Below are 18,983 nucleotides of genomic sequence, written 5' to 3'. Positions count from 1 at the left end.
CACATTTGCTTTAATTAGGAAAAGTGGTTTTCCCCACCCCTGCATGCTAGTAGTCTTTATACAAGATATGGGAATTTTTGAATGGCATTGTTTTGTTTGTTTTTTAGCCAACTTAAAATACCTATCAAATATAAAATTGTAGTAAAACAAGAGCCCCATGGGGCCTGAATCGCTCATCTGGTATTGAACTACCTCTGAAAAGTGAATAATAATAATAATGTATTACAGATGGTAATTTTGACATTAACATAGCAACAAATGAAGATGTGCATATATATGTATTGTAAGACAAACTAATAAATAATTCACTTTTTACACAGAAAAATACCTTAAAATTTTGTGACTTTTAATTTCACCTGACATAATTAGGGAATAAATGAAGATGTAAAGTGATGATGGTCAGAGACATCAGAGGATCATTTGTAACATCTTTGGTTGAAATCTACATTGTGGAACTTGAGAATAAGTCGAAAATCTCTCAGCCAATCAGAGGCTAGGTCAGTCATATTAGACTTCGAATTGTCGCTAAAATAACAACAGTTGGTCAAGAATCATTTGTACCATGCTTGGTTGAAATCTGCATCATGGAACATGGAACATGCCTGCCATTTTTTATTTTGAATTGACCCAAACCATCACAACACAGGGCCATGAAAGGATAATTTGGACCACATTTGCTTGAAGTCTACCCTGTGGAACTTGAGAAGAAGTCACAAATGTATCAGCCAATCAGAAGCTAGGGTGGCTATCTTGGATTTTGAATCTGCCTTAAAAATAACAACACTTAGTTAGAGCCATAAGAGGATCATTTGTACCAACTTTGGCTGAAATCTGCCAGACGAAACTTGAGAAGAAGTAAAAAATGTTTTGGCCAATTGGAGGCCAAGATGTCCATCTTGGATATTTAATCAGCCCAAAACATTAAAAAAAAACTTTGCAATGAGCCATGGAAGAATTATTTGAACCATATCTGCATGGTTAAAATCTGTCTGGCTAACTTGAAAAGAAGTAAAATATGTGTTGGTAAATCAAAGGACACCTTGGATTTTAACACCACTTGGTCAGGGCCATGAGAGGATAATTTGGTTCAAGTTTGGTTGATATCTGCCTGGTGGAACTTGAGAAGCAGTCAAAAATGTGAAAAGTTGACAGCCAATGGAAGCCACGTTATTGCACAAAAATACTGAAATAACCCCACATTTTTGTCAAGAACATAACTTTTTTTAATGAATATTGCTTTGTATCAATAGAATTTCTATAAAGCACATATATAAATTAAATTTGACACATATTTCAATTGGGAAACTCTTTATTAGGTATAAATTACCCTGTAAGTCAAATTTCCATTTTAAGGTATTTGTCGGCAAAATAGGAGAAAATGGCACCATTTCTGAGCTGTCTTTAAAAAAACATCTAGCCTGGTGACACCCCATTTTTAGTGAGATTTATGTTTTGATATACTGTTATACAGTAGGTGAAAAATGTGCATATTCAGAATGGTAGAAGTATTTGGTAGTGCATGCCTGTAAGTAGTCAAAATAATTATTTTCAATCTCATACCAATCGGAAACGTATGTCTTCTTGCAATTGCTGCTGTTCTCTTTTACTGCTGATCCAATCAGAAGCCTGCTTATTAAGACTCTTTTTCAGTTGGTTGTGCTAAAAACAAACAAAGAGAAGAAGATAACAGAACCAACTTGACAGTCGATCATGCTTTGTTGGAGTGTTTCTTACTGGGTTAACTCGCTTTACTCTTATGTTACAGCAAAATAAAACTGTTCACATTGAATTCTACATACAGATACAGTAATGTAAATGTTCAAACAAGTAGAATGAAATGATTGTTGATTTCATGTTATATACTCAGTTTCTGTACCTGTGCTCGTTCATGGTTAAACTTCTTCAGCAAATCTGCTTTCGCCATTTCACTTGTGTTTAGATGTTGCTTAAAAGAAAGAGAAAATTTTAAACTATTGTAACAAGTGTGCATGTATAACTTATGGACATTATTTAAAAATGAAATTAATTTAATCAATAACTTCCATAAATTTAAAACTGTATGTCAAAATTACCAAATGTTTGACATCCAACAGCCAATGATTAATAAATCAATTTGCTCTAGTGGTGTCGTTAAACAAAACAATTTTCTAAAGATACAAATAGAATAAAATTCGCCATTTGTAATCATTGGTTACACAGTTATCCACATACAGGTCAGAGCTGTAAAGAGAAAACCTGCTACATTTTTCCATTAGTAGCAAGGAATCTTTTATATGCACCATCCCATAGACAGGATAGCACATACCATAGCCTTTGATGTACCATGCAGTCATGGTGCACTGGTTGGAGTGAGAAAAAGTCCAAAAAAGTCCAAATGGGCCCACTGGGTTAGAGTATATTTACTAACTAACGTTCAAACAACACAATTTTTATCAGTAAATTTAGCTTGAGGTTAGGCACTTAACTGGCCCAGAACTATGATTTTGGATTTAGTTTTTAACAATGTTTGAATGTCAGATGGGTCAGATTTATTACATATTCATGATGCAGATGTGTAGCCTCAAGGGCAAAACACTGTACTGTTTACAATGTACAAGTTCAATAAGCTACGTGTTCAAATCCCTAATCTGAACGCACGAAAGTTCAATTTGCATTGTTCACAGCTGCAGATTCTTAGAAAATAATCTAGTTGGAACAATAGTGTGATCTCACAAGGATCGATTAAATAATATAGAAAGCATTAGTATGGTTGTTGAACTCATGGTGAAAAGGAATGGTGCAACAAACATGAAACAAACAAAACATTGTTGGTACCAACTGGAGATCAGGACCAGTAGTAGACCTGGGCCCTGTTCCATGAAGCGATCTTAGCGCTAAGATAATCTTAAATACACTTGAACAAAGTTACATACCTGACTTTGAATTATTAGAAATAAAAAGGAAACAACTTGAGGATATTAGAGAGAAAAGAATGAAAGGTGTTTTTATTCGTTCTCGGTCCAGATGGATTAATGAAGGAGAAAATGTGTCAAAATACTTTTGTAATCTTGAAAATCGAACTTTTATAAGTAAATCAATGTCACTTTTGGAAAGACAAGATGGTTCTGTAATAACTAATTCTAAAGATATAATGTTAGCAACTAAAAACTTTCATGAAGATCTTTATACATCAAGAGAAGAACAAATAATAGATACTCACCTGGAAGAAATAGTAAATAAAGAAGGCATGACATTATTGGATAAAGAACAGGCAGATCTATTAAAGGGCCCTATTACATATGATGAATTACGGATATCATTAAAATACATGAAGAATAATAAAAGTCCAGGTGTAGATGGTTACACTGAAGAGTTCTTTAAGGTTTTCTGGATAGACATTTTATTAATAGATCTTTAAACTAGTTTTATGAAGGGTGAACTTTCAGTTACACAAAAGTTAGGTATAATTACCTGTTTACCAAAAGGAGACAAGCCAAAATGGTTTCTAAAAAAACAGCGGCCCATCTCTCTTTTGACTGTTGTTTATAAAATGGCCTCAGCTTGTATTGCTAATAGTATTAAGAAAGTTTTGCTTCACCTTATTAATGAAGATCAAGTGGCTTTATGGCTAATCGGTATATAGGAAATAACATAAGAGTTTTATATGATGTTATGGCATACACTGAAACTCATAATGTTCTGGGGATACTTCTATCCACTGACTTCGAAAAAGCATTTGATTCCATCTCTTGGTCCTTTATACATAAAACATTGATATTTTTTGGATTTGGCAAATCCATTAAAAGATGGATACATGTTTTTTATAATGATATAAAAGCTAGTATAATCTTAAATGGGAAAATGTCATCAAGCTTTAAAATTATGAGAGGCTGTCGTCGAGGCGACCCTTTGTCTCCATATATTTTCCTATATTATGTGCAGAAATACTAGCAGGAATGGTTCGAAATTTTTTTAACAATAAGGGTATTGAGATAAACAACCAGGAATTTCGTATTTCTCAATATGCGGGTAACACAAATTTTTTACTGGATGGTAGTAGATATAGCTTTGAAAAAAACTACTGATGTATTAGACAGTTTTGCCGGCATATATGGATTCAAAATAAATTACACCAAAATGCAAGCAGTATGGTTTGGCTCAAAGACAAATTGTTCAAGAAAATTCCTTCCACATATTAATATAGAATGGAATCCAAAGATCTTTAAAATACTGGGAATAACATTTTCCACTAATTTAGAAGATATGATATCGTTGAACTATGAAGGAAAGGTTTTGGAAATACAGCAAATTATAAACGAATGGATGAAGAGAGTCATAACTCCACTTGGTAGAATTGCTATTTTGAAATCTCTATTGATATCAAAGTTAAACTACCTACTCCTAACTCTGCCAAATCCATCAGATAACTACCTGAAAAGTCTTAACAGAATCTTGTTCAAATTTCTGTGGAACAATAAGTTGGATCGAATTAAAAGAAAAATAATTTGTAAGGCAATTAAGGATGGGGGTCTAGGAATGTTAAATATCTTTTTTTATGTAGAAGCTCTATGGATAAGATTTTTTTTTAAAGTGGAATCCAAACGGAAGGATCTCTTAATACACTCTAACCCAAGACTTGAATATATCTCATTGTTTGGCAATGAATTTCCACATTTAATTGTAAAGAATATGAATAATTATTTTTGGAAAGACTGTTAAAGCATATGGTACTTTTTCAGCCGCTTGTAAAGTAACCTCCACAAAAGAATTCCTGTTGGAACCTCTATTATATAACACTAACATAAAAATCAGAGGAAAGACTTTCTTAAAAAAATTATGGTTTGATAAGGGTATTTTGCATATCTGTTATTTCTACTGTGCATCTGGCCAGTTTATATCATTTACAGATTTCAAACGGCTCTACCTGGTGGAGACATCATTTGTAGAATTTTATGGTATACTTGCAGCTATTAAGAAATATCTAAGGAATATAAATATAGGCATTGTAGAATCTAACATTTCAGATAATGACATGGTTAGTATAAAAACACTGAATGGTGTTTTGAGAGGTCCTAAGGTGTATTATTATATATTGGATGTAACGGATGGAATGATATTTTAGCAGTGAATCTAAAATGGGGAAAAATTCATATTAAAGTATTTAGTATTACTCGGGATACAAAATTGAGATGGTTTCAATTTAAATTAACAAACCGAATTCTTACCACAAATAGCTTTTTACACTTACTCCATATAAAGGACAACCATCTCTGTACATTTTGTGGTAAGGAAAAGGAAACTCTTACTATTTGTTTTGGAAATACTCAGTAGTACAAAGCTTCTGGACTTCTTTTTGGGATTGGTTAACCGCATCTTGTACACACATAAACAATATGGGCCGAATTTACAAAGCCTGTTTATGACTTACACATGTGTAACTATGTGTATTTTCAATGCTTAAACACCTGCATTTAAGAAAAAGAGGCTTCGTAATTCGGCCTTATGACTGAGCTTAGAACTTGTTCTGTTTGGTGTTAAAAAGACTATAAGGACAGACACAGTTTTTAATTTGCTGTTACTTTATTCAAAACACTTTATATATAGACAAAGAACACTAAATAACAAAATAAATATAAACCATTTGTTGAAGGAGTTAAGACAAAGATATATAATAGAAAGGGAAATTTCCTTCAGCGACAGCAGATATCATAAATTTAATACCTGGTGGGCTAACTATTATTGTCTTTTCCTTGAAAACAGCTAGCAAATTAACTTGAAGTCCAACTTTCGACGGCTCAAAAAAAAAACCCAACAAAAAAACCACTTTTATATGTGTATTTTCCAACTTTTTACAGTAACTGTATAGTTGCCATACATTACATTTACAGATATAGCCTTGGATGTCATGTGAATGTGTGAGTGAAAGTTAAAAAACACTTTTAAAAATCACAGATTCTTTTTTTAAATGTTAAAAACAATTCCTGGGTCATGTTGACCACCTGCCCTTGTTTCCCCAGGATGGGGGTAGGCACAAGAAATCTGTGAATTAAAAAAAGAAAAAAAAGAAAATAATCTTAAATGCAAAGATAGTTCTACACTTAAGGTGATCTTAGCACTAATTAGATCGCTTCAAGTGGGTGTCGTCATTTCAAAAGAATGTTGTACAATAATGATTTATTTCTGCCTCTAGCATTTAAGCCAAGTGTGGTGTAAAAGCAGTACAATAAATACATCCGAGCACGTACCATCAAGTCATGTGCATTTTCCATTGCATGCTTTGCTTTCTTCAGTAGTTCTGCATTGTCATGTTTCAATCTGTCAATTTCTCTCCGAAGTGCAGCATTTTGTTCTACTAGATGCTGAAATAAAAAGAATAAACATAATATTATATTTTTGTCAAATACAAAATTTAAAATGATGCCATTAAACACACCAGTGATATATATAATAATGTACATATACACATAATTCTGAAATATTATTAAACCAAATACAATTTAAATATTTAGTAACTAAAATCTTTAATTTAAAAAATGCATGGAAGGCAGAATACAAAGGGACTGTTCTGAATGACCTACTGTAAAAAAAAAAAAACCCTAAAAAACCCAACAAAAACATCTTATTATTTTCAGTAAGAAATACATGTAGTTATATTTCAATTACAAATTATACAGTCATTACTGACATATCCTTCCTTCCCCTATATTTAAATTGTTCTAGAATATATTTAAGAGTATCTGTGAATCTAAAGCTTAACTGAGCATTCTTCTGGCCTTACCTACATAGGATCATTGGGTTTCGTCTGAAGACTTTTTATCAGAATTATGAAATGTTAGACATTAATTAATCAACAACAATAATAATAATAATAATAATAATAATCATAATAAAATCTGTATTGTCCGAGTTCAGCAGACAGGATAATGATCGCTAATAGCATATAGCTAGCTACTTTTGTTTCATATCAATTTTCTTGTCTGTTGGTACAAATGTGATCTAACAAGGTTTCAGGTTCAGAGGTTATTCGGGTAGCCGTAGTAACTATTTGTTTAAGATTATACAGTTCAAAACATTATAACCATTTGTGTGGAGAGGATTTTAAATAATTTATATTTTGATTTCCTGCAATGATAATTTAGCTATTTTCCACATGTTGGGCTTTTTAAAATTTCTTCTTCAAATTTATCTGTTCAGTCAGATGTCGAGTTTGGAGGCCTATAGACAGAGCAGTACAAGGGACTTGGTACCTGGATGATTTATCTGTCCAGTCAGATGTCGAGTTTGGAGGCCTATAGACAGAGCAGTACAAGGGACTTGGTACCTGGATGATTTATCTGTCCAGTCAGATGTCGAGTTTGGAGGCCTATAAACAGAGCAGTACAAGGGACTTGGTACCTGGATGATTTACCGTATTTGAATCCACTCCTCCTATTTCAAGGTCATTTTGCCTATAGAAATTTATACTGTTAGATATACAAATGTATAGCTAATTATGCCCCCCCCCCATTTTGTGTGCCTATCTTTTTAATTAAAAACAATATGTAATTGTGCATTATCCATGGCATTAGAGAGACATATGTTAAACACACGTCTAAAATGTCCACTGTTTTTGCATTATTTGTAATAAATTTTATGTCATCTGATTTGGGTATAATATGGTAAACATTTAAGTTTCTATTCTTAATCCTCTCTTAATTAATCCAAATGTAGTACAATCATTAAAACCACTTGTTGTATTATGTGAATTTTGAGACTTTGTAGAGTGCATGATATTTTAGTAGGACCAGATGAAATACACTATCAACTATTAAAACACATACCTGAATCATCCTTGATGGTTCTATTAAATATCTTTAACAAAATCTGGATTTCAGGTGACTTTCCTTCTGACTGGAGAAAAGAAATTATCATTCTATTCCTAAGCCTAGGAAGGATCCAACATATCCTACTTTTATCACCCTATCGCTTTGATGAGTTATATTTGTAAAACCATGGAAAGAATTATCAACCGTAGACTTGTCTGGTATCTTGAGTCCGACAAATTGCTTACTAACATGCAATGTGGGTTCAGGTCTAGATAGCACAGTCGATCATCTTATTAGATTTACCGGCCTCGGTGGCGTCGTGGCAGGTCATCGGTCTACAGGCTGGTAGGTACTGGGTTCGGATCCCAGTCGAGGCATGGGATTTTTAATCCAGATACCGACTCCAAACCCTGAGTGAGTGCTCCGCAAGGCTCAATGGGTAGGTGTAAACCACTTGCACCGACCAGTGATCCATAACTGGTTCAACAAAGGCCATGGTTTGTGCTATCCTGCCTGTGGGAAGCGCAAATAAAAGATCCCTTGCTGCCAATCGGAAGAGTAGCCCATGTAGTGGCGACAGCGGGTTTCCTCTCAAAATCTGTGTGGTCCTTAACCATATGTCTGACGCCATATAACCGTAAATAAAATGTGTTGAGTGCGTCGTTAAATAAAACACTTCTTTCTTTCTTATTAGATTTGAAACATTTTGTAAGGATGCTTTCATCCATAACCAGTATTTGGTATCAAGCCTTTTTTGACCTGGAGAAAGCTTATAATACCACGTGGAAGTACAGAACTTTAAAAGACCTCCATGGCATGCAGGGATGAAAATTAGCAGTCGCCCAACCGCCCGTGGTGACCTTTATTGGCTAATGGTGACTAAGAATCTTACAAAGATAGTCCATTGGGCGACCATCAATTTTAGGGTCTGGCTAGTATGGTACTAGTTAAAAAAAGAATGTGACAAAACACACTACAGATCTGGCAGCAGAAGACACAGAACATGTTCTATATTTTGACAGCGCTAAAATAATGAATAAAGATCAAATTCATATAAAAACATTAATTTATTAAGTTTTAAACCCATACCATCTCAAATAACATTTTATTGGGGGAAAAAGTTCAGCTAGTGTAAATAAAAACAAAAAGTCTTTACAAATTACCATCCAACTGCGTATAGGTTAACTCTTTTTTTCTGACACAGGTTTTAAGGCAATCTGAATGACAAAACCGTAATACATGATCAAGGCCGCATCTCTGCACAGAGCAGAAAGAAAGAAAGAAAGCAATGTTTTATTTAACAACGCACTCAACACATTGTATTTGCAGTTATATGGCATCAGACATATGGTTAAGAACCACATAGATACTGAGAGAAGAAACCCACTATCGCCACTTCATGGGCTACTCTTTTCGATTAGCAGCAAGGAATCTTTTAAATGCACCATCCCACAGACAGGGTAGTACATACCACGGCCTTTGAAATACCAGTTGTGTGGCACTGGCTGGAACGAGAAATAGCCCAATGGGCTCACAGACGGGGATCGATCCCACACCGACCATGCATCAAGCGAGCGCTGTACCACTGGGCTACATCCCGCCCCACACAGAGTGGAATGGGTATTTGGCAAAATAGTGGATGACTGCATCAAGCTTTATCTAGTGTCTCGTCCGTAGGAGAACAGCCACTCCTGAGGAAATCAGTTACTGCGGATTTCACACCTTTTGCATTGCCACAAAGTTTATTCCATCCATCTTGCATTGCCACAAAGTTTATTCCATCCATCTTGCATCGCCACAAAGTTTATTCCATCCATCTTGCATCGCCACAAAGTTTATTCCATCCATCTTGCATCGCCACAAAGTTTATTCCATCCATCTTGCATCGTCACAAAGGACTGCCACTCAGAGACTAGTTTACTAAAGAACGCGCAGTTCTACCTTTAGTCTCTTGGTACTGCATTATATTTTACTTCAGAGACAATGCAAATCAAGTTTCATACCTTGTCTATTCTAGCACTTTGTCTTCACCTCTGTATTAAAAATGAGATTTAATATGTATAATTTAATGGTACTTTGTAAAGTAACATTTTTATTTATACTGTATTTCTTTTTCATTTTTTTTATTTATTTGAGTTGGTATGGATTTAAAACGTAATAACATGTTTTTATATGAATTTTAACTTTAACGCCAATTCATTGGTTTTCTTTAAAAGCAAACAGACTATATATACATGGCTATTATTTAAAAAAATCTATTTTTGATTTTGGCAGTTAAATTTCAATGTGATAATTGAAGGGCTAGTTGAATTTGAGAAGGGCCAGTAAGATTTTTCTTCTACTGGTCCTGCTGGCGACCATGGTTTTCATGTTAATTTTCAACATTGGGCATGGACCTAAGAGATCATATGCCTGACTTTATCTCTAATTTCTTTAAAAATAGGTCTTTAAAGGTATGAGTGGGATCTACGTTATCCGATTCTCACTCCCAAGAAATGTGCCTCGTGGTAGCATCCTGTCAGTAACTTTATTTTCTGTAAAAATTAACAGTATCACCCAATGTTTAAAACATGGTGTAGATAGCTTGTTATATATAAATATATAACATATATATATTGTATATATATAATATATATATAGTATATATATAATATATATATAATATATATATATATATATATATATATATATATATATCAATGATTTTCAGATTTGCTAGAGATCATCCAATATGAGTATATTTGAACGTCAGTTGCAGCTTTGTTTGAATAAACTTCAACAATGAGCAATTGACAATGGATTTTGCTTCTCAAAGTCGATGACCGTCTGTATGCATATCTGCTAGAAAAGAGATCACCACTTAGATCCTCACCTGTTTCTGGAGAGGTGGGATTTAGCTCAGTCAGTGTTGAGTACTCGTTTGAGGTGCTGCTGTCGCAAGATCGAACCACCTCTGTGGATCTATTCAACTGATTGAGTTTTTTATCATTCCAACCAGTGCAACACAACTGGTCATGGTATGTGCTTTCCTGTTTGTAGGAAAGTGCATATAAAAGATCCCTTGCTGCATTAAGAAATATGCAGTGGGCTTCCTCTGATAACTATGAGTCAGAATTAAAAAATGTTTGACGTCCAACAGCCGATGATTAATTAATCAGTGTGCTTTAGTGGTGTCATTAAACAAAGCAAACAAACATCTTCTGTTTCTGGACAAAAATCCAATTCCAGTTGTGGAGAAGACCAAATTTCTGGGGTTTATTTTTGACAGGAGGCTATCTTTTGTTCAGTATGTTAAAAAGAAAAGATTAAAGGCCCTCAATATTATAAAAGTTATTGGCAAGACTGAATGAAGAGTAGATCAAAAGGTTATGCTCTGACTCTATAGATCTTTAGTTAGATCTAAACTTGATTATGGGTGCATTGTGTATAGGTCAGCACAAAAGTCTTACTTACTATTCAGGGACTTAGGTTTTGTCTTGGTGCTCTCAGAAAATCTCATGTGGAGAACTAAAGAAGAACCTTGTGTGTACGTTGTCAGTGTACTATATATATAATATTGAAGGAAGGAAATGGTTTATTTAACGACGCACTCAACACATTTTATTTATGGTTATATGGCATCGGACATATGGTTAAGGACCACACAGATATTGTGGGAGGAAACCCGCTATCTCCACTTAATATGGTCTACTCATTTCGATTAGCAGCAAAGGATCTTTTATATGCACTATCCCATACACAGGATAGCATGTACCACGGCCTTTGATGTACTAGTTGTGGTGCACTAGCTGGAGCGAGAAATAGCCCAATGGGCCCACTGATGGGGATTGATCACATCGATTGATCCAACTGTGCATCAATCGATGGTTGGATAGAAGAATGGCTGACTTGTTAGATGTAGCAAAAATATTTTTTAAATCCTAAATACGATAAATCATATTTACATTATAATCAAATTGCATTTCCAATAGTTACCGTAACACAAATGACAGTCATTTCCAATAGTTACCGTAACACAAATGACAGTCATAGCCAATAGTTACCGTAACACAAATGACAGTCATAGCCAATAGTTACCGTAACACAAATGACAGTCATAGCCAATAGTTACCGTAACACAAATGACAGTCATAGCCAATAGTTACCGTAACACAAATGACAGTCATAGCCAATAGTTACCGTAACACAAATGACAGTCATAGCCAATAGTTACCGTAACACAAATGACAGTCATAGCCAATAGTTACCGTAACACAAATGACAGTCATTTCCAATAGTTACCGTAACACAAATGACAGTCATTTCCAATAGTTACCGTAACACAAATGACAGTCATTTCCAATAGTTACCGTAACACAAATGACAGTCATAGCCAATAGTTACCGTAACACAAATGACAGTCATTTCCAATAGTTACCGTAACACAAATGACAGTCATTTCCAATAGTTACCGTAATACAAATGACAGTCATAGCCAATAGTTACCGTAACACAAATGACAGTCATTTCCAATAGTTACCGTAACACAAATGACAGTCATAGCCAATAGTTACCGTAACACAAATGACAGTCATTTCCAATAGTTACCGTAACACAAATGACAGTCATTTCCAATAGTTACCGTAACACAAATGACAGTCATAGCCAATAGTTACCGTAACACAAATGACAGTCATTTCCAATAGTTACCGTAACACAAATGACAGTCATAGCCAATAGTTACCGTAACACAAATGACAGTCATTTCCAATAGTTACCGTAACACAAATGACAGTCATTTCCAATAGTTACCGTAACACAAATGACAGTCATTTCCAATAGTTACCGTAACACAAATGACAGTCATAGCCAATAGTTACCGTAACACAAATGACAGTCATTTCCAATAGTTACCGTAACACAAATGACAGTCATAGCCAATAGTTACCGTAATACAAATGACAGTCATAGCCAATAGTTACCGTAACACAAATGACAGTCATTTCCAATAGTTACCGTAACACAAATGACAGTCATTTCCAATAGTTACCGTAACACAAATGACAGTCATAGCCAATAGTTACCGTAACACAAATGACAGTCATTTCCAATAGTTACTGTAACACAAATGACAGTCATTTCCAATAGTTACCGTAACACAAATGACAGTCATAGCCAATAGTTACCGTAACACAAATGACAGTCATTTCCAATAGTTACCGTAACACAAATGACAGTCATAGCCAATAGTTACCGTAACACAAATGACAGTCATTTCCAATAGTTACCGTAACACAAATGACAGTCATAGCCAATAGTTACCGTAACACAAATGACAGTCATTTCCAATAGTTACCGTAACACAAATGACAGTCATTTCCAATAGTTACCGTAACACAAATGACAGTCATAGCCAATAGTTACCGTAACACAAATGACAGTCATAGCCAATAGTTACCGTAACACAAATGACAGTCATTTCCAATAGTTACCGTAACACAAATGACAGTCATTTCCAATAGTTACCGTAACACAAATGACAGTCATAGCCAATAGTTACCGTAACACAAATGACAGTCATTTCCAATAGTTACCGTAACACAAATGACAGTCATTTCCAATAGTTACCGTAACACAAATGACAGTCATAGCCAATAGTTACCGTAACACAAATGACAGTCATAGCCAATAGTTACCGTAACACAAATGACAGTCATAGCCAATAGTTACCGTAACACAAATGACAGTCATAGCCAATAGTTACCGTAACACAAATGACAGTCATTTCCAATAGTTACCGTAACACAAATGACAGTCATATCCAATTTTCTATTACAAATGATGTTTATGAAAAAACCCTAAAAATAAAATAATAATATTAATAATAATGTTGGTCAACTTATAATTCCATTTTATAATTACTGTTTTGTAATAGGTGTCTTGATTAACTAAAATGCTATCATGTGATCTAAAAAAAGCAACATTCATTCTTCCATGAACGTGAAAACTGCACTTTTTTGGTAAACAACGGAATCCCTGTTTCTATTTTTATTCTTAAGTTCTAAATTTCTATTTTTATTCTTAAGTTCGTCTGCACTGTGAGTGACGGTGACAATTCAGGCTTTAAACGACTCTGGTTTTAAACTGAGACACATAATGTATATGACAGGTCACAAAAACGAAGCTTCTATTAGAAGTTATAGCAGAGAATACTCAACAAATCAAAAGAGAGACATGAGTGCAGCTCTGTCACATTTGACAAAAACACCAAACCGACAACTTACATGCACGAAAACACATACGCCTTCAGGCACAATTCCACGACCTGTTCTTTCCGAGAATAATATCACACAATCAAAAACTTCCTCTGAAATCCACACACACAGTAACACTGAAACCACTTTATCTCTTTCAAGTCAGTCTTCACATTCATTTTCACTAAATTCAACTTTTGACAACTGCAATTATAATATAGGTAGTAGATAAATCTTCTAAATAATTTAATGCTCTCCCTCATGTTAATTAGTTCAAAATTCATCAAAAAAAGTCTGCGTTATCAGTTGATGTTCTGTTATTTTATGTTTTATCCACATTTGATTCAGAAAATTAAAATTTATAAAAACTTATGTAAGTCAATATAATGAATCGGAGATTTGACGGAAAAAAACGAATGTAACTTTCTAAGGGAATTCCCTTATTTGTGTATTGATACAGTTGTAAATCATTGTGGAAAAAGAGTTCGATTGGGTTTTTTAATATAGTTTTGTATAATGGCAATATTAATGCATTTGGAATTATAAGAATTGAACGTTATATTTTTGATGTTCATGCGATGATAAACACAAAAAACGTTTTACACACTTATGTATGTGAAAGTTTGAGTGTGTTTACCAGAGCATTACGGTGTGTCAGTTTTGAGGGGAAACCATGCAGTAGTCTTAATATTACAAAACATTATAGTACAAAACGAATAGATTTTGCATTATTTAATTCTTGAATGGTCCTCAATACTGATGTGCACAAAAGTAGAATGCAACATGGTCTCCTCCAGCCCACTAAGCTGTGATGGCCATGCACACTATTAGCATACCTCATTTCGTCGAATGACATCATTCACTCTGACTGAACTGCCCATGAAACTGTCTGAACCAGGCTGAGTCATAATGATAGTAGTCTTTTCCGTCTCGTTTGCATCCACCATCTCTTTGTCAGCAGACTCATTCTTCCTGTCGTCTTGCTGCTTTTCTCTGTTCTTCTGTCGTTCCTGCATATACATGTCCTTATACCTTTGGGCAAGTTGACCAGATTTAATCAGCTCTTGTTCCATTGCTTTTATTTTGTTATCCACTGAAATGAAATTATCCAGTAACAATATCGCAATATGAAAAACACTGAAGAACCAATATCAAAATTATGATATAAATTTGCTTATAATATATTACATAAGTATTGTAAAACATTAACTTAATGCAAGGCATAACATCACAGATTTACAATCATTTACAGGGCCTTATTTCTCTAACTATGGATCATAAGTGAAAACTACATTAATTTGGGATACCATAACTCGCTTTTGTATCACTCAAAACCTCCAGTGGTCTCATTAAACAAAACAAACTTTTACTTTTTAACTTTTGTGTCACACAAAACATTTTAACTGAAGCTCAATGGGGCAATCCCTTGACAACCCTCAGCACGTTCGATTTTTTACATCTTGGAACTCGATTTTTATGAGAATTCTAAAACATACAGTGAAATGCATCATTAGGTTATATATATGTAAGATGTTCTTGAATTCTATATACTTGCCTTAGCAAATATACATGGCAAATTATAAAAAATATATTAATTCATGACAAAATAACGGCAAATTTTCTGAAATAAAATAATAAACAAGGTCAAGGCATTGTTGGAACACACACTATCAGTTTTGTTTTTGTTCTTGGGGACGTTATTTCTTTCTTTTTCCTTTTTTTTCATGTGCAAAGTTTTTAAGGATTCAAATGATGTGACCAAATAGCCATGTAGCGATTTCGGATAAAAAGACAATTGATACTTAAGAATGATATGTATTTGCTGTGTGTACGAAGTAATGCAGTACAAAAAACATGCACTCACACGAGCTGCTCTCATTATATTGTGACAATGAAGTGCCATCATCTTCTCAATCATCAAGTTCAACATGTACTTAGTAATGATTATAAAGTAAAAAATGTCTAAATGTAAAATATGTGGTGACCATATTATCGATGATGTAATGATTTTTAATGGGTCCTTTTTAATTCAGTGATTAACAAGGCGACATTTAGTGGCATATAGCGACTAGTTCACCCGAATCGTCCACTAGCATGACCGTTGATGATCTGTTTATATTAATTTTGGTTCAATTGCCAGGTGGCAACTACATGTATATGAAATGTTTTGGTCTCCAAACAAAACCAGTTGTCACATATGCGACCAAAACAGTGGAAGTGTAGAGGGCTGCTGGATGATGAGCAGAGATACTGCAACAGCTGGAAATGCACACACAAAATTCTTTTGTAATTTCAGGGAAGGCTAAATAAACTATTTCAAGTGCTAATTTCTGTTTTTTCTAGCTAAGTCACAGAGTGAGTGCAGCCTTACCCGTGCCAGCTAGGGTCTCCACGAGTACTCGAGTACTCGGGCACGGGCTGAGTCTAGCAAAGTACCCGTGCAAATGTTTTACATCATTTTGCCGGTTACATTATACGGCTATGACACACGAAGGGAAACAAAACTTGAATGTGTGGAATGCAATACAATGACATGATTTGGCATCCATTTTGAGAAATGGAATTAAGATGCACAATGCTATTTCACTTAATTCCTTTGTCTCATTATTATCTAGTTAGTAAGTGTAACTGTTGGATACTGAGGTACGGGTCGAGTTTGACCCTCGAGTACTCGAGTGCAGTATTTTGGACTCGTGGAGGCCCTATAGTGTCAGCAACAATGTGGCTACTGTTTTCATGCTTATGACCATACCTTCTTCCCCTTAGTTATTGTCTTTTTAGTGTTACGTTCGTAACATGCAATTCCCACTGGTACAAAATACAGATGAACAATTTGCTATTCATGGAATAAAACAAAATTGTGCATATGTTTAATGCTTGCTACCATTGGATTGTATCTAAATACACCAAAATAAAAGGAAAGCTTAATTTACAAACATCCCCAACCCAATTACCATAGTTTTAATATTAGTTGTACACATACTGCTTATAAGCACTTAATTAAGTCTGAATCCACTAGCCAATGATTAATTAATCAATGTGTTGTTAAACAAAACAAACTTTAACTTTAATTAAGTCTGATCATTTTAACATATTGTTTGTGATGACTGGCTGAGAAATAAGAGTTTTAATATTTAGTTTACATTGCAGACTTTGAAACTGATGCTAAATTTTATGATGTCATGACGCCTGGCCAAAAATTCAAAACTGGCACCAACAATTTTCTTCATCTGTGAGGTATAATACACTGATTTACCGTATGATGGTCATTTGCTTTCTTCACACAATTCCCAATGGAAACCACAAGACCATGTCACATGATTAAAAAAATAACACATCACGTCTGTCCTCCAAATAATAGTTGAATATTTTTATGGACCGTCACCATAATTCAGTTACTTTTTACAAAATATTAATAATAAGTGAGATATGGTGGTTATGTCGATGGTTAAATAAAGCACTTTTAGAGACAAATCAAATGTACCTTATTTCCTCTATAATTACGGCAACATTTCAATTCAATTATTTTTCAAAAACTGACAGTGGCTGTAATTCTTTCCTCTTCCAAATGAAAATTTGCTAGTGGGTCGTAGTTTTCAAATTTGACCAAAGCGAGTCAATCAAGGGCGAACAAACGATTCTACTATGTACAAACTGTTGCTAATTCAGACAGGTTTTCTAAATTTTAATACAATATTCAAGTATATTTTATACTTACAGAAAGAACCCCACTTTACTGTTAAGTCTCACATCCCATTTCTTACTCCCTGGCTATCGTGGACAGTAGCAAACCAACGTATCAGTCTATTTATTCATCTAGATGTGCAAATATTGTAAATACCACAAAACGCGCACATAGGAACCACTGGGGGGATACTGGGCATGTGACTATTAAAGGAATACTCACGCAACGCTTTTGGACTGGTATGCACATTCAACTATATAAAATGCACATTATTGCTTAATATCAACAAGTACTGTATTATATTTAATTAATAAAATGGTTAAATGTGACCGCTATTATATATAACAGGCACAGCCATTTTGTTCCATTCCAGTGAATGGCGAGTTGGTTGTAACTGAAGAAACAAACATACTTGATGTTTTTTTACTCAATGTTAATTCATGAAAAAAAATCGGCTCTCCACCCTACAAAAATTAGAGCCCATAAGCCAATAGTGCTTAATGGTTAATTAGAACATAACTGGCCTACAATGTGTGTGTTGGCTAAAAACATCTCTAAAAATCACAGGCATTGGAAAATGGGGGGGGGGGGAGGCAGGGGGATTGGAAAGAGTGTTTTTGTCAAATTAATATACAGCTGCCCCTGTACACCACTTCCCAGTCATATTCTGACGAGAATATGCAAATAACTATAGCTATTTATGTAAAGAATATACGTCATCATAATTCAAAACAGCAATGTAATTGCTTACTTAATTTTAAAAATGAAAGCCTGCATGCACTGTTTGTGATCCAAGGAGTGGGGAATAAGGGTTTAAAACTTACCCTTGAACTGTAAACATCAATATGTCGGTCTGCAAGCAGACATAGATGCTGTACTCTGTCCCACCCACCCATAGATGCTGTACTCTGTCCCACCCACCTCAAAAACAAATCCTAGGCCAGGCTTGTGTGATACCATGTAATAGTTTTTTTCTTCCTTGGCCCCCTCTCTCCCACGATCCCACTAAATTAGTTACGACATGCATGCTAAATAGACATGAAATTAAAATGTTCTAATCGGTGAGGAATTGAAAATATGTCCATTGCGGATTATGAAATAAGTTCAAAACACCAGGCTTGTGTGTAGTAATTTTAGGGGATGGTCAAGACTGTAGCAAAGTTTATGCTACCTGAAAAATATATGAAAAAAAACCAAATTATATATACATGTATATATTGCTTGAGCATGCTTATATATACATTCCAAAATTAAAGTCATTTGCATGACACCTATTGTGCT

General features: G+C 34.5%; 1 protein-coding gene across 1 annotated transcript in view; it reads right to left on the bottom strand.

Annotated features, from left to right (window-relative positions):
* LOC121368226 (tropomyosin-like) overlaps window positions 1–18,983 on the bottom strand; it is a 52,987-nt gene that overhangs the window by 12,541 nt on the left and 21,463 nt on the right. Inside the window, exons 5-8 of the mRNA XM_041492863.1 lie at window positions 14,854–15,110; window positions 6,225–6,338; window positions 1,877–1,945; window positions 1,561–1,659 (exon numbers count right to left, since the gene is read on the bottom strand). Of these exons, the coding sequence (XP_041348797.1) occupies window positions 1,561–1,659; window positions 1,877–1,945; window positions 6,225–6,338; window positions 14,854–15,110 (539 nt within the window). The remainder of the gene's footprint in view (window positions 1–1,560; window positions 1,660–1,876; window positions 1,946–6,224; window positions 6,339–14,853; window positions 15,111–18,983) is intronic.

Source organism: Gigantopelta aegis, chromosome 3 (genome assembly GCF_016097555.1).
Source record: "Gigantopelta aegis isolate Gae_Host chromosome 3, Gae_host_genome, whole genome shotgun sequence".
Lineage (NCBI taxonomy): Eukaryota > Metazoa > Mollusca > Gastropoda > Neomphalida > Peltospiridae > Gigantopelta > Gigantopelta aegis.
The sequence above is the reverse complement of the archived record's forward strand: the minus strand, read 5'-3'. Positions and strand labels throughout refer to the sequence as shown.